At 38.1% G+C, this 22,861-nt stretch overlaps 2 protein-coding genes across 3 annotated transcripts in view; one reads left to right on the forward strand and one right to left on the reverse strand.

Moving 5' to 3' along the window:
- LOC144662798 (epithelial sodium channel subunit alpha-like) overlaps nt 1-11,134 on the forward strand; it is a 35,997-nt gene extending 24,863 nt beyond the window's left edge. The window contains exons 9-12 of the mRNA XM_078523736.1: nt 5,800-5,854; nt 6,340-6,404; nt 6,618-6,693; nt 7,330-11,134. Of these exons, the coding sequence (XP_078379862.1) occupies nt 5,800-5,854; nt 6,340-6,404; nt 6,618-6,693; nt 7,330-7,497 (364 nt within the window). The 3' untranslated portion in view covers nt 7,498-11,134. The remainder of the gene's footprint in view (nt 1-5,799; nt 5,855-6,339; nt 6,405-6,617; nt 6,694-7,329) is intronic.
- A 144-nt stretch (nt 11,135-11,278) lies between these two features.
- The window catches only part of LOC144662778 (acid-sensing ion channel 2-like), a 51,546-nt gene continuing 39,963 nt past the window's right edge, over nt 11,279-22,861 (reverse strand). Inside the window, exons 1-12 of one of the 2 annotated variants that reach the window (XM_078523695.1) lie at nt 20,586-20,710; nt 18,450-18,780; nt 17,331-17,746; nt 16,402-16,532; nt 15,539-15,699; nt 14,702-14,818; nt 13,854-13,956; nt 13,286-13,364; nt 12,939-12,993; nt 12,383-12,441; nt 11,916-11,991; nt 11,279-11,737 (exon numbers count right to left, since the gene is read on the reverse strand). In XM_078523695.1, the coding sequence (XP_078379821.1) occupies nt 11,585-11,737; nt 11,916-11,991; nt 12,383-12,441; nt 12,939-12,993; nt 13,286-13,364; nt 13,854-13,956; nt 14,702-14,818; nt 15,539-15,699; nt 16,402-16,532; nt 17,331-17,746; nt 18,450-18,780; nt 20,586-20,620 (1,716 nt within the window). In that variant the 5' untranslated portion in view covers nt 20,621-20,710 and the 3' untranslated portion in view covers nt 11,279-11,584. Of the gene's footprint in view, nt 11,738-11,915; nt 11,992-12,382; nt 12,442-12,938; nt 12,994-13,285; nt 13,365-13,853; nt 13,957-14,701; nt 14,819-15,538; nt 15,700-16,401; nt 16,533-17,330; nt 17,747-18,449; nt 18,781-20,585; nt 20,711-22,861 lie in introns of those variants that run through there. The other variant, XM_078523702.1, reaches the window with a different exon arrangement.

The following is a 22,861-nucleotide window of genomic DNA, read 5'->3' on the forward strand; positions in this document are numbered from 1 at the left end:
GTTGCTCGCATTTCCCAAATCACTGTTTAAGAAATTGCCCATTCCGTAACAGGGTCATTCTTACTTTTTCTTTAAAAATTACTAGGAAAGCAAGAATGCCATAGAACGGTTTTATACTAGTGAAAATACCTGTCAGACATAACTTCAACTGTTTGTGTTATCTGGCTGTTTTCACAAATATGCAAATTTAGGAATTCTTAAAGTGCCTATCTTTAACTATTTCACGCTTAAAGATTCCTCTAAATCTTTTCGCCTACCTTTTCGCCAAACGAAGTTTTGTGTCTCCAGGCAGAATGCTCGTTATCAGCAATGAAAGTCGAAGAGATACAGAAGCTCGAGTAAAATTCTAACTGCTGTGAAATGAACATCGTTTGAGCTTGACGTGTATTTATAGATTGCGCTCGAGCTCCGTTAATTAAGTTTATTCATTTGGCGATCAGATAAAAATCAATGAATGATCAGAGTTATTAAAGTCCATTTCTAAGCACGAGAGACACGGAAGTTTGTTTCAGAAGCATTTATGCATAGAAATACCGGTTTATTTTTGAGCGGTAAATCTGCATTTATAATAGTTGGGAGTTTGGGGTGTTTTTTGGTGTTGTTTTTTTTTTTTGAGGGGGCTCGGGGGGGGGGGGGGGTGTGTGGAAGTGGTGCCTTCGTATCCTCTTTTGTTCTTTTACACAGTGGCCTGAATTTGGAACAGTTCGGGGAATTGATTATCAATTACTCTTCGTTATGCCATGTCACCCCTTAATGTGGGAGCGCCGCGCCTCAATTCACGATAAAAAAATTTATGGCCGCCCGGTCCATTTATGTAGTTCTCCGCCAGGTTTCTCAATAGGCAGGTTACGAGCCTAGTGGCCCATCCAGCCGGAGCTCATACCGGTTTCCGCAACGTGAAGCGACAACGAGTATTTTTTACTCCATCCGGATGGGATGCTATTCCATCGCAGGGTTACCTCCCTTCCCGAAAAGCTAAAGATTGACTGGTAATCATTTTTACACCTGGGTAAGGAAAGGGACTCTGGGAGTTGAGAGGCTTTCCAAAGAACTTAACGCATTGTCCCCCAAAAGCTCTATCCAGGACTGTTTGGTCCAGAGTCCAGCGCAGTGACCATTGTTAGGCCATCACGCTCCCCAACCGTGTAAGAAAGTGCAAAAATCTGCTTGTATAAGCCCTGGGGTTGTACAGTTTGGTACGAAATGTGGGCTTTTAAATGTGGTAGGTCTTATATCCGTGGTTGGGGTGCGGTGGCTTAAAGCGAAATTAAAAAACTTCTTGTTTTCTGAAAAAGGTTTTTATAAACTGATTTGAATTACATTAATGAATTAAAGGGACAGTGTCACCAAGATTTAATAAAATTTAAAACTCTCAAGACGGTAACCTGGTAGGAAAAAAGTGGCCTTAAACTTTGACAGTTGACTTGGAAGAAATATATGGGCCTTGAATTGGGAGGGCTTATGAGAGAAAAGGATAAAAAGGGGAATTTCACAGAATCTGCTCAACAGCGTACTCTCGAACAGCTTTCATTTATCTGCCCACTGTCTTTTCTCTCTCCAGGTTTTAGTAAGGCCAGACCGCTATGAGTGGATTTACAATTCATATTAACACTTTTTTGAGATTTTTAAATCCCGGTTCGAGCTTTGGGGGGATATTGCGTTGAGTTCTTCGGAAAGCCTCTGTACTATCATACCGTATCTACTCGAATAAGCGCTGCCCCCGAATAAGCGCCGCCCTCGAATAAGCGCCGCCCCCGGCGCCGCAGTCCCGATGCGGCGCTTATTCAAGGAAATCTGTTTAACTAGAAACAGAACTACAAAGCAACTCTCAAACAAACTTGGACATTTCTTTCCATCAAAAGCGACGTTCTGCAGTTCAAAGTGCTTGTTTTACCGCTCAGTTTTTCTATTGAACATTCTTCAGTACAATCTTCAGCAAGAGACGACTTTTGGCAATCAGGGGACCCTATTTTAATAAATGTAAAGGATTAGATTCTTTGTGGCGTCAAACTTTTTAATAAGCGCCGCCCTCGAATAAGCGCCGCACTGGAGGCGTAAAAAATTTAATAAGCGCCGCGGCGCTTATTCGAGTAATTACGGTAGTCCCTTTCTTCACCTAGGTCGGCGATAAGGACATACGTGATGTAAGTCATGACGCATCACGAGAGGTGTCCTTATGGAGCTCGAGAGGTTCGACTTTAATAAAAAAAAAGTCCGAGATAACAAAAAGAGCCAAGTTTTCACCTGCTTTTTTTTGTAAAAATCTGGACGAAAAACATTTGTATCTTTTAACTTGCCCTAAAAAGAATTGATTCGAAATTCATTTCAAATCAATGAGGAAAATGTGTTAGCTTCACTGTTTATGTTGTTCTTGCCGCGAGTAAATAAGCCACGCCTTCTTCGAACACGATAATTACTGATGACACAAACGTAAAGTCATGTTCATTTCAAAATCAGCTCGCATTATGCTTATTAACAGATGAGCTCTTTTGTTCAACATTCAGACCACTGTGTCAGAGATCTAAAGAGGATTCGGAGGCACCACTTCCACCCCCTCCCCCCGCCTTCCTACAACAACACCAAAAAAAACCCCCAAACTCCCAGCTATTATAAATGCAGATTTACCGCTAGAAGCCGAGTATTTTTTAACCGCGTCAGTCAATAATAAACCGGTATTTCTATGCATAAATGCTTCTGAAACAAACTTCCGTGTCTCTCGTGCTTAGAAATGGACTTTAATAACTCTGATCATTCATTGATTTTTATCTGATCGCTAAATGAATAAACTTAATTAACACATTTAAAAGCCCACATTTCGTACCAAACTGTACAACCCCAGGGCTTATACAAGCAGATTTTTGCACTTTCTTACACGGTTGGGGAGCGTGATGGCCTAACAATGGTCACTGCGCTGGACTCTGGACCAAACAGTCCTGGATAGAGCTTTTGGGGGACAATGCGTTAAGTTCTTTGGAAAGCCTCTCAACTCCCAGAGTCCCTTTCCTTACCCAGGTTAAAAAATGATTACCAGTCAATCTTTAGCTTTTCGGGAAGGGAGGTAACCCTGCGATGGAATAGCATACCATCCGGGTGGAGTAAAAAATACTCGTTGTCGCTTCACGTTGCGGAAACCGGTATGAGCTCCGGCCGGATGGGCCACTAGGCTCGTAACCTGCCTATTGAGAAACCTGGCGGAGAACTACATAAATGGACCGGGCGGCCATAAATTTTTTATCGTGAATTGAGGCGCGGCGCTCCCACATTAAGGGGTGACATGGCATAACGAAGAGTAATTGATAATCCATTCCCCGAACTGTTCCAAATTCAGGCCACTGTGTAAAAGAACAAAAGAGGATACGAAGGCACCACTTCCACACCCCCCCCCCCCCCCCCCCCGAGCCCCCTCAAAAAAACAACAACACCAAAAATCACCCCAAACTCCCAGCTATTATAAATGCAGATTTACCGCTCAAAAATAAACCGGTATTTCAATGCATAAATGCTTCTGAAACAAACTTCCGTGTCTCTCGTGCTTAGAAATGGACTTTAATAACTCTGATCATTCATTGATTTTTATCTGATCGCCAAATGAATAAACTTAATTAACGGAGCTCGAGCGCAATCTATAAATACACGTCAAGCTCAAACGATGTTCATTTCACAGCAGTTAGAATTTTACTCGAGCTTCTGTATCTCTTCGACTTTCATTGCTGGTAACGAGCATTCTGCCTGGAGACACAAAACTTCGTTTGGCGAAAAGGTAGGCGAAAAGATTTAGAGGAATCTTTAAGCGTGAAATAGTTAAAGATAGGCACTTTAAGAATTCCTAAATTTGCATATTTGTGAAAACAGCCAGATAACACAAACAGTTGAAGTTATGTCTGACAGGTATTTTCACTAGTATAAAACCGTTCTATGGCATTCTTGCTTTCCTAGTAATTTTTAAAGAAAAAGTAAGAAAGACCCTGTTACGGAATGGGCAATTTCTTAAACAGTGATTTGGGAAATGCGAGCAACAGAAGTTCTTGTGAAACGAATACTTGAATAACAACAGCGTATAATCTCGACAACAAATAAAATAAAGTTGCCGACATAAAAATTTGGAGAAACGATCGTACGCTCAAAAATCGCCATATCTTTGGCAAAGATCATGTATTTGTTTCAGATAAGCAAAGAATACCTGAAAACTGCTTATTATAAACGACTGTAATCCTTTCATGTTTCTCCCGATTATTTGCTGTTAAATGAGCTATCTATAAATACACGTCAAGCTCAAACGATGTTCATTTCACAGCAGTTAGAATTTTACTCGAGCTTCTGTATCTCTTCGACTTTCATTGCTGATAACGAGCATTCTGCTTGGAGACACAAAACTTCGTTTGGCCAAAAGGTAGGCGAAAAGATTTAGAGGAATCTTTAAGCGTGAAATAGTTAAAGATAGGCACTTTAAGAATTCCTAAATTTGCATATTTGTGAAAACAGCCAGATAACACAAACAGTTGAAGTTATGTCTGACAGGTATTTTCACTAGTATAAAACCGTTCTATGGCATTCTTGCTTTCCTAGTAATTTTTAAAGAAAAAGTAAGAATGACCCTGTTACGGAATGGGCAATTTCTTAAACAGCCAGTTGGGAAATGCGAGCAACAGAAGTTCTTGTGAAACGAATATTGAATAACAACAGCGTATAATCTCGACAACAAATAAAATAAAGTTGCCGACATAAAAATTTGGAGAAACGATCGTACGCTCAAAAATCGCCATATCTTTGGCGAAGATTATGTATTTGTTTAAGATAAGCAAAGAATACCTGAAAACTGCTTATTATAAACGACTGTAACCCTTTCATGTTTCTCCCGATTATTTGCTGTTAAATGAGCTGATCCGCTGAATTGGCGCTGAAATGGCCAATTTACTAGAGGTTCCATAATTTTTTATTCTTAACGGTTACATTTCCCCAATTTTTTTATTAATGGAATCAATTCACCAATGAAAAAGCTTTGTTCATGGTAAATGGCTTGTTCTAAATCGAGATAACAGTGGAGTTATAAGCCTTTCATTTTGTAGTAAATTTGAGACTGTTCAAAACATCGTTAACATACCTTCGAACTTCTTGGCCGTTGATCATCCAAACTCAACATTTGCCGAATCTATTTTGATATATAGAAAGAAGAAAGATAGTTCTTTATAACTATGCCAAGTATGATCGAGAAACTGTGACGGCAAGTTCAGTGTCGAAGTAACAAGAACACCTTCGATCCGCCATGTTGGCGAGACGTCACGGACGCTTCAAATCGGCCTTCTCGATATTTTCCAAAATAAAAAGAATTGAAACTTTTTAATATCCATTTGGTAGTTAGGACCCTAAAACAAGACTGCATGCCAAATTTCAGCGAAATCGGTGAGGTACGGTGTCCGGAGAAAGTTCGAATCTTATAGACTATGACAATTAAAAAACTGCTCCCGTGTCCTATGAGCACAAGGGATTAAAGAGAGATGGGGAACATTTCTTCTCGTTCATCATTTGTGCATTTAGTTTTCATAACAACAATTATTCAAGTGCATTTTTGCATGTCTTCATGTACGAATGAAGTCTGCTGTGTTTTACATGTAACACGAGATTGAAAGGTGAATTTCCTCTTGAATAAGCTCGAGTGTGGAGAGCTTGAATGTGTGGGTACTGTGCGTGGGGGCTACCCCCACACTCTCAGTGTGTATGGAGGTTGATATACTGGCCTTTTGTTTGATTGCTTCTTCTTCTTTTTCTTGTTTATTTATTTCAACTATAATTTTTTCACAGTCAAACCAGCTATAGGACTTCAATGTCCAGTTCCGCATGGTCCATTGCTTACGAGGTGAGATCGTTTTCTCATTTACAGAGCTAGTACAATTCACCAACACAAACCTTGTATAAGAGACTCCGGTGCTTTTTAAATTTGTCGCATAAAAATCCTATTAAATTCTCTTTTAACCAACTTTCCAACTAAATGCTTGTCCCTTCTAATAGTCGAAATTTGTTGGGTCATGGGAGATGAAATAAGGGTTATAGCGAGGGAGATTTTGCCTCAGACTTAATGCACTAGTCTTTAAATCCGATTGTTCCGGGTTCGTGTTTTTCTTGCACTCTGTGATGACTTCGACCACTAGCTGGTGTTTTTCTCGTATTCCAATCCAGTATTTCTTTCAGGTTTTGTTTGCATTGGCCCTGACAAGCTCCGTCGGGGAGTAATCAATTGATCAATTATAGCATAACAAGCAAAATTCTATCGTGTTGTGTTTGTGCACGAACTAAGGTTTATTTTTAACTGGATTCAATGTTTAATGTCTTCATACCCTCCAGAAACAAATACAGTCAATGATGCTTAGAGAAGGCGGCGAGATGGGAAAAAGCAAGGACATGTTAAGGTGAGTATCACAAAAAGGCATTCTGTTAACAATCAATATCATATCATATATTTTATCGAGAAAAAAACCGTTGGAATTATATTTGATATTTAATATTATTTTCGGCGATCGCGGTGTGAGCGATCACATGGTGACAAGACTGAAAAATGTCCAGCCTGAATCAACACACTGTGCGTGTGCAGTAATTTCCCTCTTTTTGTTAATGTCTTACAGGGAAAATATTTTACGAATAAAGATCTATTTTGAGGAGCTGAACTTGGAGAGAATAACCTACTCGGAATATTACGCAGTAAGTACTTTTGTTGATCCACCAAGCGCTTAGACCCCTTTTTATATTTCTACGATTTGGGTGTACTATCTTTCATTAATATACAATCTTCGTTCACTGTCCAAAATTAACGCGCGCAATTAGTTTAAATAGATCACGTGATTTTTTCTTTACCTGTCGTCAGCAAACTCCGACAGTGCAGTATTGACAATAACGCACAAAAATTGCGCATTATTGAAAATGTCTTCAGCTTCAAGGCTTGCAGAAGTGGAAGAAAAATATTTTCCTCAAATTATCAACGATCCAATACCAAACAAAATCAAAGAGGATAAAAACCTCAAGATCTTCCATTTTCATTTTTTTTTAAAGGAAGCGCTTGAGGTTATCCTTCGCTTTGTTGCTATCCTTTGTTGTACTCAGATTGTATATTAAAAGGGTTAGAGTCTATCCGTTCGTGTTTTGTTTACAAATACACGCACTTGCTGGCCTTACAAGACCTTACAATGAACTCGAAATTTTCAATACGTTCTCGTTCATTGTGCGGCCAGCGCATGCGTGTATTTGTAAACAAAACACTCACAACAGTCTCTAACCCATTAATCGAAGTTGCCAATCTTGATAGAATTAAACTCTTATGACTATTCTCTTTCTTCGCAGCTCGAGAATCTAATGAGTGACATTGGTGGGCAGCTGGGTCTTTGGATTGGCTTGTCAGTTATTACAGTGGCAGAAGTGTTTCAACTTCTCCTGGACATTATCAAAGTGTTGTGCCGCAAAACTTATCGCACCGAGGTCAAAGATACTAAAGACATAAGCATGCTGTAGTATAGTATTACATATTATTAAAAACTAGCAGTGGTATATTGCAATTTCTGAGTTTTGGTTGGTAAACAGGCAATAGTATATGAGCTCATATACCATTGACCACAAATTTGGTAGCCGATACGCGTCAACGAATATTGCAATTCTTTGGGCGTTTTTAATAAAACAATTATTTCACTCGCGCTTGTTGGATATGAGATCGTTATGGCCAACTCGGCGCTACGCGCCTCGTTAGCTATAACTATCGCGCTCGTGGAATAATTATGAGATGGCAGATAGCCAATTTGGCGCTACGCGCCTCGTTGGCTATAACTATCTCATATCCAACAAGCGCGATTGGAATACATTGGGGCATCAAAAACACTCAAAGAATTGCAATATTTGATCTCGCTGACGCGCACACCTACCATAATTGTGGTCCATGGTATATCAGCTCATATTCATATATACCAAGGCCTACAAACCAATCAAAACTCAGGATTTGTAATATACTATGGCTAGCTTTTAATAAAGTATATTAGTATAGGTTTTAAAACATGATAAAGCCGGTCATGAAAATAAGTAATACCCAAAAAACGTAATCATTATAACTTGTAGGCAACTAGTGTAACTAGAAGGTAGGTAAGGTAAGCTAAGGAATAGTCTGCATCGGGCCAAAGTGACCCATAGGCGCCGGTGATTATTCCAGTTTCTGAAGCATTAAGCGACTATAAGTATTTCTACTCCCCTCTGAACGGTGGAGAGTGGCAATATGAGAGCCTTGTCTTCTCTTTCGCTCTCTGTCTCGTAATAAGAAACAGCTTACCTTGTAGCTCGTATCCTTGGAAAAATCAGATTGAAAAGATTCACTATTCATATTCCGAAGATAATATGTGATCGCTTTCGCAAAACACAGCGTTTGAGCTTTACTCATCAGTGAGATTTTCACTCTCAGGATTCACTCGTCGATTACGTCATCAGCGTGCTCCATCGGGATTTTGAGCACGCTTACGTATACTGAATTTGATTGCGCGGCTCTGCTAGCTATGTTATAATACCATAATTTATTATTTAAGTAAGAAGATCTTTAACCCTTCAACTTGTCTCCGGAACGCCACAAGACTTGCAGCCAAGACTCTATAAAACAGATTGTGAACTTGATAGACTTTTGAGGCCACCATCAGGCTTTTAGTAACGCATTTGTTATGCTTTTATCCATTTGATTTTAATTTTCAAATGGTTATGAAAACTTAGCAATCATGGTAGTTGCAAATAAGGACCACAGTCAACAGTTTGAAGTAGTTTGGTCTAGCAAAGCAAACTCAAACTTTTTTGATATCCCTTGTAGCTCCTTTTCTTTCTTACAAAATTGTATAGTGACAAAATAACATGTATCAAGTGTTTTGCCGGCCTGTAATATAACACAGATGAACCAGCAGATAACCATATCTCACTGTATACAAGCCATTGTACAGGTATTACCCATAAGCATCATTTTTATTCATTCGCTTTCGTAGTTGTATAATATTCAAAGAAAACATACTGCGTGTAAATTAAGATTAAATTACAGCTTTGTGCTGGATTTCCCACTTGGAAATAATATAACCTACTTTAAGACAGAATATTCGCGTCAGTCGCGTTTAAACGTTGAAACAGTCTTCTAAGAGAAATAAGAACCAGATTTTAAACTAACTTAGGGCCTGTTTACATGATTCCGGAATGACTTTCATTCCGGAACGAAACTTGTTCCGGAATGAAGTTCGTTCTGCATTCACATGACAGCGTCGACCGGTTCAACCAAAGGCATTTTCACGTGCGCGGTTTTCGCGCGAGATCAAAACAAGGTGGCGCATGTTTCGCGCGAGATCAAAACAACATGGCGCATGTTTCGCGCAAACATGTTTTTGTGCCCATTAATGGCCGTATCTGCGATTTTAACGAGTAATTTGACCATAGAGCTGCTCCTTTGGGCTAAACAGTAAATGCTATTACGTTTTCTCGCTTTGAATTCAAACTGTGGAGTCCGTATGCGGTTTTATGAGTTGCGATTTCATCTCGGAACGAAATTCGTTCTGTGTTTACATGACACCAGAATGAAATGTCATTCCAGAACGAAACTTTCATTCCGGAATGAAAACCGGAACGAACTCATTCCGGAATGACTTGACTTTCGTCTCGGTATCATGTAAACAGATACAGAGAAATGTATGGGGATGGAATGAACTCGTTCCGGAATGAAAGTCATTCCGGAATCATGTAAACAGGCCCTAAGGGCCTGTTTACATGATTCATTCCGGAACGAAACTCGTTCCGGAATGAAATTCGTTCTGTATTTACATGACAGAGTCGACTGGTTCAACCAAAGGCATTTTCACGTGCACGATTTCCCCGCGAGATCAAAAAAAGGTGGTGCATGTTTCGCGCGAGATCAAAACAAGATGGCGCATGTTTTTGTGCCCATTAATGGCCGTATCTGCAGTTTTGACGAGTAATTTGACCATAGAGCTGCTTCTTTGGGCTAAACAGTAAATGCTATTACGTTTTTTCGCTCTGAATTCAAACTGTGGAGTCCGTATGCGGTTCAACAAGTTGCGAGTTCATCTCGGAACGAAATTCGTTCTGTGTTTACATGATACCAGAATGAAATGTCATCCCAGAACGAAACTTTCATTCCGGAATGAAAACCGGAATGAACTCATTCCGGAATGACTTGACTTTCGTCTTGGTATCATGTAATTAAACAGATACAGAGAAATGTATGGGGATGGAATGAACTCGTTCCGGAATGAAAGTCATTCCGGAATCATGTAAACAGGCCCTAACTATTAAGACAAATCTTTTCAGCAGTTGTATATTTTAGTCTTCGCTACCAATATTTTACATTTTGTACGCAATATCATCATATTTACTATTCATCCATGTAAAGCTCATTTTATCATTATTCAATGACGTTTGCGCTTAAAAAATACCATTATTATTAAATGTATCCCTTGCTATGTTTTAGTCAGAGCTGGTATTGCTTTGCGTGTGCATGCGCAGGGTGTTAGTAGATAACTTTTGTTAATTATTGACACGCCACAAAAAAACAAAAACAAAAACAAAAAACAAACAAAGAAATTGTGGTTACCGTATTTTCTCGATTAAACTCCGGGCCCCGAATAAACGCCGGGTCTCATAGGTAGAGTGGTAAGTAAGCCTTTCAGGCATTTATTAGAGCTGTAATATGCTTAAGGTATGATGGCAAAATGCATTCATGTCACAAATAAGGATTAAAAACCCTTGTTTAATAAATATTTTGCTCGAATAAACTGCACCATTCAAATAAACGCCGGATCTACGGAGCCAAGTTTGGAATAAACGCCGGGGGCGTTTAATTGAGAAAATACGGTACTTTTAAAAGCGCTTGTTAAAGGTATAAAAATGTATCTCTGTAAAAATTATACAGAACTTGGTAGATACTGGATATATAAACTGACGTGAGTATTTGTTTAGTAGATAAGTCGTAAAAAAGGGTTCAGATATTTGAGTAGAAAGGTCTCAGGAACTGGCGCTAAAACATTTAATTTATATGACTTAAAATTACAGATGCTTGTATTCGACGTGGTCAAGTTTGCCTCCAACTCCAGCTCTGAATAGATAATAAATATGATTCGGAATTTTACATTTGTTGTCGTTTAGACTTTTACCATAAGACGACCAAGATCATGGTTCAAAATCACAGGTGTTTGAATTAAGGCGTTGTCAGTGAGTTGATCCCATCTCCAAGTCTGGATAAGGAATAAACTTGTTGAGCAACTTAGTTTTGTTGTTTTTGTTCATGTAAAGGTCCCAAAAAGTTAAAGTCGTATTTAATTGATGGCGAGACACAGGAAGCATGTATGGGTTGTAAGAGTGTCACATCAGGATATATACGTAATTGTAACAAATGCCGCGATGACATCCTGCTTAGAGAACTGAGTGTTTAAACATACAGTCAACTCTCTCTCAACGGACACCTCCATAAGAGGGACACCTCCATAAGACGGACACCTCTTAAAGACGGACACTTGGAGCCGGTCCCGATGGTGTCCGTTTTAAAGACAGTTGACTGTATTTCTTTAAGGGAGGGAGTTTAATCAGTTGTTAGCTTTTTGTTTTCCTTTTGTTTACCCAACAGATAAGACAACACATTTACGATGAAGTCCAATAGTTCAACAAATGTGATTACTGAACAACCAATCCACAAGCCTAACTGACCTCCGATATCGGCCAAGAGGTTTTCAATCTGAAGTATAAGAAGAAGATAAAATGTTAATCAGGAAATAAACCATCTATAGCAGCTTTGATGGGTTTACTTCCTCAAACTAGAAAAAACGATGCTTGGATAACAACCATGTTAGAACCTTTTGTGAGGGGATATTTGAAGTAAAATTAACACAACTTGAAGTATACCCTCAGTTTACCTTGTATGCTTCTTCGTTGATCATTTTGGCAACACTCAGATCTTCATAGAATATTTGCAACCTTAAAAAGTTGTCACTGTTGAATTGAAATATGAAGAAAAGTTAGAAAGGGGGTCTCTCTTCCTTCCTCCGTGAGATTCTGCGTTAACACAAACAAATCTCTAGGCTACACGAATACAGTGTATTTATATATTAGTTACTTATGTTTATCAGTCATAGGCTCAGGGACTGCGCCCAATTTTTTAAGTTTGAATTTCAAATAATGAAACATTGGGCAAATACAACACTTTCTATAGATGGTTTAATTTGTATCATTGCTATCGTTATGAATTCCCATGCAAATTATTTGAAATATATACATTTGTTTCACACTTTATGTTTAATCATTATTAAAGTGGAGTTTGACCCATTGAATGTAGTTTTCGTCATTCTTAAATTTTGTCTCCTTATGGCTGATTACCGATTACCTTGCCAGTGCAGCATTTCCTAAGTTTTGAGCCTTCAAATACTTTCTTCTTATCGTTGCCTGTAAAAGAAAGGGAAGCACATTTTTCCTGCATGCACTTCGAATTGCTCATGTTAAATTTAGGTTTAAGATGCAACGTTAATTTGTTTTCTCGTCTACTTATGATTGAATAAAGTATGCCACTAAAAATAAATTATATTATAAAAGATAGAAATCGTGGTTGCATTCTTAGATAAGAGACCAAGTACCTCTATTTTAATAAACGCTTTAAAAAAAGGCGTTTTAACCAGATGAGCACGATCTGTGATCATTTTAAAATGTTACGAGAAAAATATCTTGAATAAATAAATAAAATAAATAAGTATGTTTTTCATAGTCATATAGTTGGCGTAATTGAAAGTAAAGAATCTTTGCGATTCATCGTCCAAATCATTCAAACAGAAGGCCCAGAGAAGGGCAAATTAAATTTACCATAATAGAGGTCAGAGGTTGGAGAAAGGAAAATTCCTGAACTAGATTAGAGGGTAGAGGAAAAATTAATGACAAATTACGCTTACGGTGAATGCCTTTGACCATTGAGCACTTGAAACTGTGTAGCTGAAGACGTTTTCTCTGCGGGCAGAAACAAAAGCAGTGGAATATATAAGTGTTGGTGGAAATACAATTGACAGAAATTCAGTCTCAATAAAGGTAAATGAAAGAATCAGTGTATTACTATAGATGGTTTTTCACTCACACGTGACAGGGCGGCCATATTGGTGGACCAAACAATACAAAATTTTCGCGCAGAATTTGCATGAAAACAGAATTTAGTTTCCAACGGAGAGAAAGTCTATTGTTCTGGTCCACCAACATGGCCGCCGCGACGTCACGTGAAAACAATCTATAGAAGATACACACTTACAAGCAAGGCTGTGGACACTTGGTGACGCAATCCATTCCTGCTGCTGTGAACTTGGCTTTAACCTGTCTTATGCACTTGTCTGATTTGATTTGAATTAAATTCATTTCAGTACACAGGAAATTAGTACAGGACATTTTTCTTTTTTATGAATTCACCAAAATAAAGTTATAGCATCCTTCCAATCGCAACAAACACAAGCACGACTTAATGAAACAATTCAAGAGAGGATTATAATTCAAAAAGAAGACAAGCCATGTAACCAGTGTAAAGTGCGGGGAAACCTGTGTTAAAGAAGTCTTATAGGTGTTATTTATAGCCCTAATTGATTAAGAATCGGCAACATTTGTGCTTTGATTGGTTACAGCAAGGGTGTAGTTTCGTATTCCATATTGCATTTGCTAAAATAATGGGAAAAATGGACTTTCTCGTGACAGTATCGCGTACCCAGTTCCATTCATCAGTGGGTTTTATTAGCTTCCCGAAAAAGGTCAAAAAGCGCTTTACGCACACAAATTAGAACTTAATGTCTGTTTACTATCATCAACCAATGCAAGTTGATCAAACTTACTTTGCTCTGAGGTGAAACACGCAGAGCCGTTGGTAGGAAACCTCGGTTCTGAGCAGTTGCACATTTCAACTTCTTTGGTTGCTAAACATGACATTCTGCAAGCCTGTGTAGATACAACAAGTTATATTTAACAAATCTGCTGCATTTACAAGTATTGTGCCACGAAACATCACCTACTTTAAATAAAGCAGGACTTTTGAAAAATATGCTCAATCATGGGAACAAGTGATGTCTAAACCTGAAGTTTTCAGACTAGAGAACACTATAACGTTGTTTAAAATACACTAAACGTAAAACGACGAAATATTATCAAGCATTCGTAACTGAGTTTCTCTTAGTTTCTTTCGTTTGTTTGATTCCCTTTCTTTAGTCCTTGTGTATTAGCCTGCGTGGCCGTCGTTCAAAGGGGAAGGAGAAGGAAGAGTTCGAGCACAAAGCACAATCGGAGGGAGGGGGCGGAGTGGCTAGACGTCCCGAGAAACAAGGCTGATAAAAAATGACATTGGCCAAGTAGAAGGTGTATCAAACTAACAACTCTCACTACTGACGACAATATATAATCTTAACTCTCTACAGTTAAACAATCTCCCACTTCTCAGTCCCTAAGGTTTTCTTTCTTTCAGTGAAGCAAAAAAGGCACCGTGATAACCTCCTATATATATCACAAACTTGCATGAAAAGTATCAGAACTTTGATTCTTCATATCCGATACTCGTTGTTTACGCGGCAAAACCTTTTGCCGACGAAATGTCTGGTTCGTTATACTGATCTGAGTTTGTTGTATCGAAAATCAATGTACTGATTCCATTATAAAACAGTCCTTTCTATTGATATAACACTTTACTTGCCTGGCACGAGTAGTTTACGTGATATTTTTCTCCATAGATGTCGTAGGTATCGTTTCCTGCCTTATTTTCGTCTAAACAGCTGTTGTTTAAATACGGATCCACTCTTTGGATGTATCTCTATAATAAAAAGCAAAGCCGAGAAGGGATTTTGCTAATCAGTAGGTATAAATAGAACACAGAATTGAAAGATAATAGGGAACTGCATAAAGTTACAATGAAATAGTTTTCTATGACGTCTTGGACTCTCGACTGAAATTGAGTTGATCATGATTTTGGTTGCATGTGTTTTGAACCGTGGGATTACATGGTTCAAAACACATGCAACGTGTTCCAACCAATAAAAGTCATAAAAGCAAACATGTTTTCTTAGGCTTCGCGCCGGTGACATGTCTTTGACCAAAGTTCTTATTGGTTTGTAGCGCTTTTCCGTTTGCCGTGAGCTGTTTAGATTTCTTTTCGTAAATCTGGCTGCCTGCCCCTTTTACTCAGGCCCCTCTCTCTATCTTTATTAATTTATAATAATGTACATAAAATATTTCTATGGCGACCAAAGGGAAATAAAACCTCGTTGTTGTTGTTTTAGGATTACCAATAGGCCAATTCCGATATATTAATATTCTAACTTGGCTCCGAGGCTTGGGGGAATAAAACAAAAGAAATGATTTATTCATTCCTGAACCTCGACGTGATATCTTTTGTTTTATTCCCCCAAGCCTCGGAGCCATTTTAGAATTTTAATATATCGGAAATGGCCTATTACTCCTCCGAAAGCAACTCCAACGAAGTCATGTATATTGTTGGTACAATACGTAAACTCGTACGAGTTGAAAAAAATACTTTTTTTACTCCAACCGAGGTTGAAAATCCAGTCGGGACACTGAAGCCTTCATCAAATGGAAACGGCATTCGTGATTGGTCTGTCAACACAACTCTGACACCAGCCTCGTCTGTCAGGCTTGTGTATTCTCCTTGATCAATGAAGATATCCATCTCAAGACCTATACAAAGTTAAGTTACTTTGATCATTCTGGAAACATGAAAATTTTAAAAGGCTATACTTACTGATTTACATAACCCATGAAACATAATAGTACAATGTGTTTTTTTTTTCAAGGAAACTTCGTTGTTTCTTGTATAGGGGTCATGAATGGTCCATCAAAATTTTGCAGCGCTCGCAAAATTAGGATTCTGCTCAGAATGCTGGCGAAATTTTAGTGGGTGCTCGTTTGCTCGTGGTCGCATATTTTTATAAGTGCTCGCATGCTCGGTTTTTAGTGATGTTTAGTGGAGATAACTTTTTGAAAACTGCTCGTTGCTTGCAATGCTAACTTTTGCCAATGCTCGTGCTCGCAAAGAAAAACGCTCTGCTCGCATGTCCGCAAAGACCATTCGATACCCCTTTATATACTATAGCTGTTTAGAATAGCCAAATCCGGCAACTGTAGAGATTTTGCAACCTTGAAGTCCAAGAAATATAAGAAGGGGCACGCCGCGTACATTTTGAAATAAAACCCTCACCTGGTGGGATATATAACAAAATACTGATTCAGTTGATTTTTAACTCCCGGGTGTACGCTCCATTAAATTAGTGTTTTAAAGATCTCCAAATATTTTACCTGTTATGGCAGTTCGACGATCAGTATGGCTCTAGGCTGCCAAATTGAAAAAATGAAAGAAAGAAGGGGGAACCTGACACCTACCGCTGTATGGGCCTGCTCTATCTACTTTCATAACAGGAACTTTGCTTCCATTTTGAGCCAAGCCGGAGTTGAATACGAAGCAATTGCCGTACTTCCAATGCCAGAAGTGTCGCCAGAGAGCCTTGAGACTGCTAAATAATTAATTGAAAACGCGACATTTGTTAAAACTAGTTATAAAAAGGAAATACTCACTAGCAGTTCGAATCCGTATTTCAATATGTTGGTAGAACAGGGTGACGTATCTAGTGAGAGTAATTTGTTGGTGCTTTATTTGATGAAATAATCTGTTTACACTTTATTTGCTGCTGCTGCTGCTGCTGCTGATGATGATGATGACGATCATGATGATGATGATGATGATGACGACGATGATGATGATGATGATGATAATAATTATGGATTTGTTGTGCGTAAATTCCGTATGTATTTGTTCAAATGCACATGTACACTCTTCCATGTACTGAACCATTTTTTATGGCAAAAATGAATCTTTATGCTTGCACTGAAGCATTCTGTTTATAGGTTACCTCAGTTTTCTTTCTTACTGGATTATTTCCCTTGCTTGTGAGGTTGCTATGCCGTAATATTAATTGTGTCTCCCTGTCAAACTGATGGGCTTGTCTCACTATCTACTAAAGGCTATTAGCCGTAGCATTGCTATCTGCGGTTGGAGCTGTGCTGTTTTTATTGTGTTGTGTTCCCTGTGTTGTGTTGCGTTGCACTCAGTGTTGTGCTATGATGACACGATGTCATTTAGTGGAGAAGGTGAAAACGTCAGATATAATCAAAGAAGAAAATAAAAGGCGAAAATGAATGGAAAAATGCAACTTTTATATTGCTTGTTAACATAATAAAAAACTATGAATGAAATTTATGTCTTTTTGCCTCTATCTTAGTTATATAGAACCACCATGAGAAACATTCCTTACCCTTTTTTACAGCTAAAAGAGTACCATCGGCAGTGCTTCAGCATTTCATTCAGATTGTGCCCACTATTGCTCAGTTCCTCTTCTGGAATTGTTTTCAAAATCACGTCCAAGTACTTTGTTTCTAAGTTAGAAGTGTCTATTTCAACATTCGATAACATTTCTTTCTCGCCAGAATTTTTTGCCTTGGACAACAGCGATTCCTTCTTAGAGCTTTCCATTGTCTGAATGTGGTTCTGTATGCTTGCTTCGGTTGTGTTTGTGTCAGTTTTGTTAACTCGCTGGTCAGGTTTCCCCATTTCTCGGTCAAGACGTCGTTTTTCCATATCCTGGATTACTGGGTTGAGTCTGCTGTTTTTCATGTTTGTACGCTTCAGCATATTTAAGTTGCAGATTGTGACTGCAGGAAAGTCAAGGGACTGTAAATTTAAGCATAAGAAAAATAAATAGCTGTCATAACTTACCAAGCTTCCTTTCGATACTGTTAAATTTCTGAGCCTCGGGAATCAAAATTGGCTTCCTTATATGAACAACATATCCAAAAATTTTCTTTTCTCAGGATAAAATACGGAATCCGTTTATTTTCTTTGCGAATTCTTATGTCGCTGATGGCGAATTTATCGTGTTAATTGAGAACAAAAATGCTGCTAACGCCGCTATAAACTTAAGGCCAGCGGGCCTTGCCATATTGCTTTAGTATTCGTTGCCAAATTGAAAAAAAAAGAGATATAGAGATAATTAAGTTCATTTTCAACGGCGATCCGTTGAATAACAAACCGCAGTCTATGTTGACCTAAAATTAATTAAAACATTCCGCAAAAGTCACTATCCTGAGCAGTTTATTCTAGTTTTACAAACTAGTAATTTGCGTGCATATAACTCATTGTCTACCTTTGGTGGATATAGATAAACGTTCACTGTCTTTCCAGTGCTTGCTGCAAAGACAGTGTAATGTCAAAGTCTGTCCGTAAAGTAACTACACCCGATAAAAATGTCGTTGAAGAAGAGTGCATTACGCAAGCGCTTACACCTTCCACAAGGCGTTTAGCATTCAAAAAGTTCGACATGCATGTTTTCTTCTTCTTCCGTCAGTTGCGCCAATTAATCTAATCACTTCCTCACCTCTTCAAAGCTCATCTCCATTCTAGACACTACTGGCTTGTCCAGATATCGCTGTACCAACTGAATGCACATCCAAAACATTACCGCGTAAAACCCGGCACTAACTACAAACCACATCACCCGCCTCAGTAAACTTGAACCTTCCGCTATCCTCCCAACGCCATGCGCAGTAGTGGTGGATGCAAAATTCGTCAGCAGCGTCCTGAAAGAGACTCGCCCTTCCTCTCCAGGGTCCTCTAGGGTTTGTTGAAGTTCTGTTGTGCGTTGCTTAGGATGAACATCTTTTGTTGCGTTATAATTGTTATTGTAACTAACAGCCCCAGGGATAAGACTAAAACAAATTACACAAACTAAACATTAATCATGTCAGTCAGTCAGATCGATTATAACCAATTTCAAAAGCGGATTACTTTTTTTGTCTCTGGCTACTCTCAAACTGTAACTAGAAATTAGCATTGGTAATCAAATGGCGACGAGTGAAATTAGGAAATAATTTCACGCGCGTTTGACAAAACACAAGTGAAATTATTTCCATATTTCACGAGTATACCATTTGGTTACCTTTTAATATCATGGGTGGCAAATTACGCTTACAGTCGTAGTTTCGTAACTTGTTTATTGTATCGTCATGAACGAACCGGCTGGTAACGGCGCCCTTGTAAAACGCTTAAAAATCCGCTCAATGCCATTCATGTTATCGCGAAAAGTTAATTAAAAAACGACCAAAAAACTGGCCAAGGGGAAATTCAAGCGAAAATGTGCAAAATTTAAGTTTTAAGATCATCTTTTAAAATCCTGTGCGTCATCTTGGCACTGAGACATGGGGAACGTTGCCATGGCAATTTTATAATTTCACATGTGAAATTATAAATTAGCGCTAAAATTTCGCGCCAAAGTTCAGGAGTAATTTGTCACCTATGATATTAACAATGTAATACGACTTAATCCTTTCACTCCCATGGAAAATACCACATTTTTGTAAAACGGTAACTATGGACGTGAAGACCACATACTATATCTCATTTAAATGGTATTGTTTTGTGGCAGGTCATAAATCATACTAACAGACCCAGAGGAAGTCACTGTTTTAATTCAAAAGGTGACAAATCGAAAAAAATAAAAAAATAAAAAATAACTCATTCCTTCTATATTTTGGGTATACCCCTAAACTATAGCTTAATTTGCAGCTCTTAATGTGCGGGCTGTTGACAGATATTAACTTGATTTTAAAAGTGAAAGAGGAAAAAGTTGCAAAAGTGATAGGGGTAGTTAATCAAGTCTCATATGCTAGGGGGGTATGATTTTATGCCTTAAAAAGACAGATCTGTTCAAGACCATTTTCCTGTCCACATTTCATATAAATTGATCAGATATTGAGCATGTAATGGCATCTTGTGCCATATGGCACTCTTTTAACACTTCTAATCAAAAGGAACAAATCTGGGTTGATTCTTTACTTCGATTATCGCCAAGTGATCGGCTTTCGAAGAACTGCAGTGGAGTCTAAATCGTGGGTACTGCATGCGAGTGCCACACTTAGTGCTGGGTACATCTTGGAAATATGCAGCGGGCACTGAACCTGTGAAGAACTAGTATATCTCACTCTTTCCTAGCGAAGAAGTCAAATACTCCTAGTAGCCTTATGCCTAAGCAAAAAACCAACAACCTGGCTATTGAGCAACTTAATATCGAGACAGACTTAACTCGGTTTACTTTAATCTTATGAGAAGCAGGCAAGCTGTGCACCCTTACCCTTACCAAACGCTCAAGCGTTTCGAGAACTCAGTACACTTGCAAAACCAGTGCGAAAGTTTTACAATTAGGCTCGAACTTCTCAGTCGAAAGCAGCCGAAGTTAAATTCGTGAGAAGTGCGACGTTTGGCCCATTATCCTAAGAAACCATCTAATGTGTTCAAATTGTGCTTATTAATCCTTATCAAATGTATGAAAGGTTCGGTTAAAATTATAATGTACGAGACGTAAAATTTTAGAGAATCATAATAAATTTCATAAATTATAAAATTGCAATCAGTTATTTTTATGCGTTTTAATTTCACCTGATCGATAAGTGCACTTGGTTTGTTTGCACAGCGCGATAATATTCTACATGTACTTAGTTTCGAAGCTGATACTTACGCAAAATCGTCATGAACTTTTTTTCCATTTGACATAATTATGGTCACCTTACGTTCAGTGGAAGCGACAAAGGTTTCTTGCTTTGTAAATTTAAAGTCACAAATCGTGTGCTTTTTGCATCTTTCTCATCATCATGACCGCATCGGGATAAAATTAAAATAATTAAAGCTCTAACTGTTACCCCGAACATATTATTTTCTTTGTTTCTAACCAGTAGCCAAATAAACTAAACTCAAACAAACACTTCAAAGCAGGTGTTTAAACTAGTCAGCTTATTCACAAAGACTAAAGATTAAACGTTTCCACAGAAGAGTTAAACAGTTTAATGTTTATGTACATAAGAAGAAGAGAAGATAAATAACCAAATGAACAGCTTCAGTTCCTTTAAGACAACTTATATATTTCACAAGTTTTGATTGGTTAGACATTTTTAAACAAAGTTTGTTTAACATTAGGTCTTATCAGATGTTACCCATACATATTAGATGGTTAAAACATGTTAACGCACGTTAGTGCGACGTCCTGGGTTATTTGAATTTTAGGTCCAACACAGCAAGACAAAAACATATCGGAAAAGCAAATACTCTCCTTTTTGGTCGATTTTTTATAGCAATTGCAATTTGCAGGTTAAGCACATCGAATCCTCTAAGAGGTATCCAAAGTTACATATCTAATAATAAGAGCGAGGTTTGAAGGCAATGGCCTGCGCATAAGATTTGAAAAAGTAAATAAGCGCGTTGTATTACACTTAAATAGCAGAGAGAACTTTTTGTGCGTCTAAAAATAAATAAAAATAATTTCAATTAACTTGATTATGACTCACATCCTAAAACAGACAAATTTCCTTGTTTACATGGCAATACTTTGCCAAACATTTCAAAGCTCAAAACTTGCCCTGCCAAATATCGAAAGTTCAAAATTTTGCCTGCAAAATTCTAGATTTGGCCTACCAAACTTAAAAGCTCGAGATGTGGCCTGCCAAATAGAAAAATAATTCAAGATTTAGCCTGGCAAATATGGAAAGTACCAGATTTGGCCTGCCATTATTGAAAGCTCAAAACCCTGCCTGCCAGGTATTGAAAGTTCAATATTAGGGCCTGCCAGATGTTATAAAAATTGTTTTAAATATTTGGCCCGCTTAATATTAAAAATAATAATATTAAAAATTTAAGGTTTAGCCTGCTAGATCGTATACATTTTAGAATCGGCCTGCAAAATATGGAAATTCAAGATTTGGCCTACCAAAGGTTGAAAGTTTGAGATTTGGGCCTGCCAAATCTTAAAAAAATATATTTGGCCTGCTAAATATTGCAATTTAAGGTCGCGGGGGATACCAACAGCATGAATAAATTCATGAAGGGAAATTGTGCTTGACCTGCATCTTTTAAAACGCTTATTTCTCGGCTGTTATGGGTGCGATTAAGCTCAAAATTTACAGAGACATAACGAAATGATGAAAGATTGTGAATGTCATCTTTTATTTGGTAGATTGCATTTTACGGCGATGTTATAGCCTCGTTAGTGCCAAATTGGGAAAAACATGATTTTGTGGCAGAGTTTGCGGAACGAGTAGAAGACAGCACACTGCGATTTTGTCAAAAACTAATCAGTCAATACCTCTAGAGTGTCATAACAGAAGCGGATTTTTTAATTTAAAGTTTGCCAGCAAGTTATGGCGGTTTAAGTGCGCAAATTTGAATTTAATGTCTTCTACCTCTTTCTAAAAGCGTTCTTTTAAAATTCCGCTTCTGTTATGACACACTACAGTATTCATAGTTTACCTATCTGCAGTGGCAAGTCATGAAGTTCTGTATCCGCGCTGTATTCTCTGCCACAAAATTGTCGGAAAAGTCCAAACTTTGAGATTTCCGAAGGTGTCCCGACCTAAATACGATCATTTTGCCAAGGAGAGATGTAATTATGGTAATTATATTCCACGCTTTTATGGTGAGAACAATGCGTTTTCAAAAAGAACACGATTGTTTATGCCGAATATTTTTGTGATTACTCTGAGTACACTAGTTGCAGAAATAGTCACATTTAAATAAAAATAAGCTCAAAGACTTCCTACAATCTATATGAACGTATATCGCTAAGTGTTGTTTTAAATTGGTTAAAATATCAAAGAAACAGGGATTTTTTACAAATCACGCGCACGCGCCCATATTTTTCTCCAGTCATAAATATCTCGTAAAGTTGTCGATGTGAGTCGTTGTACTTCGTGCATACGCTTTAAATAGATGCATAATGATGAGCCTAAGGTGTCCCCCGCGACC

This window comes from Oculina patagonica, chromosome 1 (genome assembly GCF_052425735.1).
Source record: "Oculina patagonica isolate OP01 chromosome 1, crgOcupat, whole genome shotgun sequence".
In the NCBI taxonomy this organism is placed as follows: Eukaryota; Metazoa; Cnidaria; class Anthozoa; order Scleractinia; family Oculinidae; genus Oculina; species Oculina patagonica.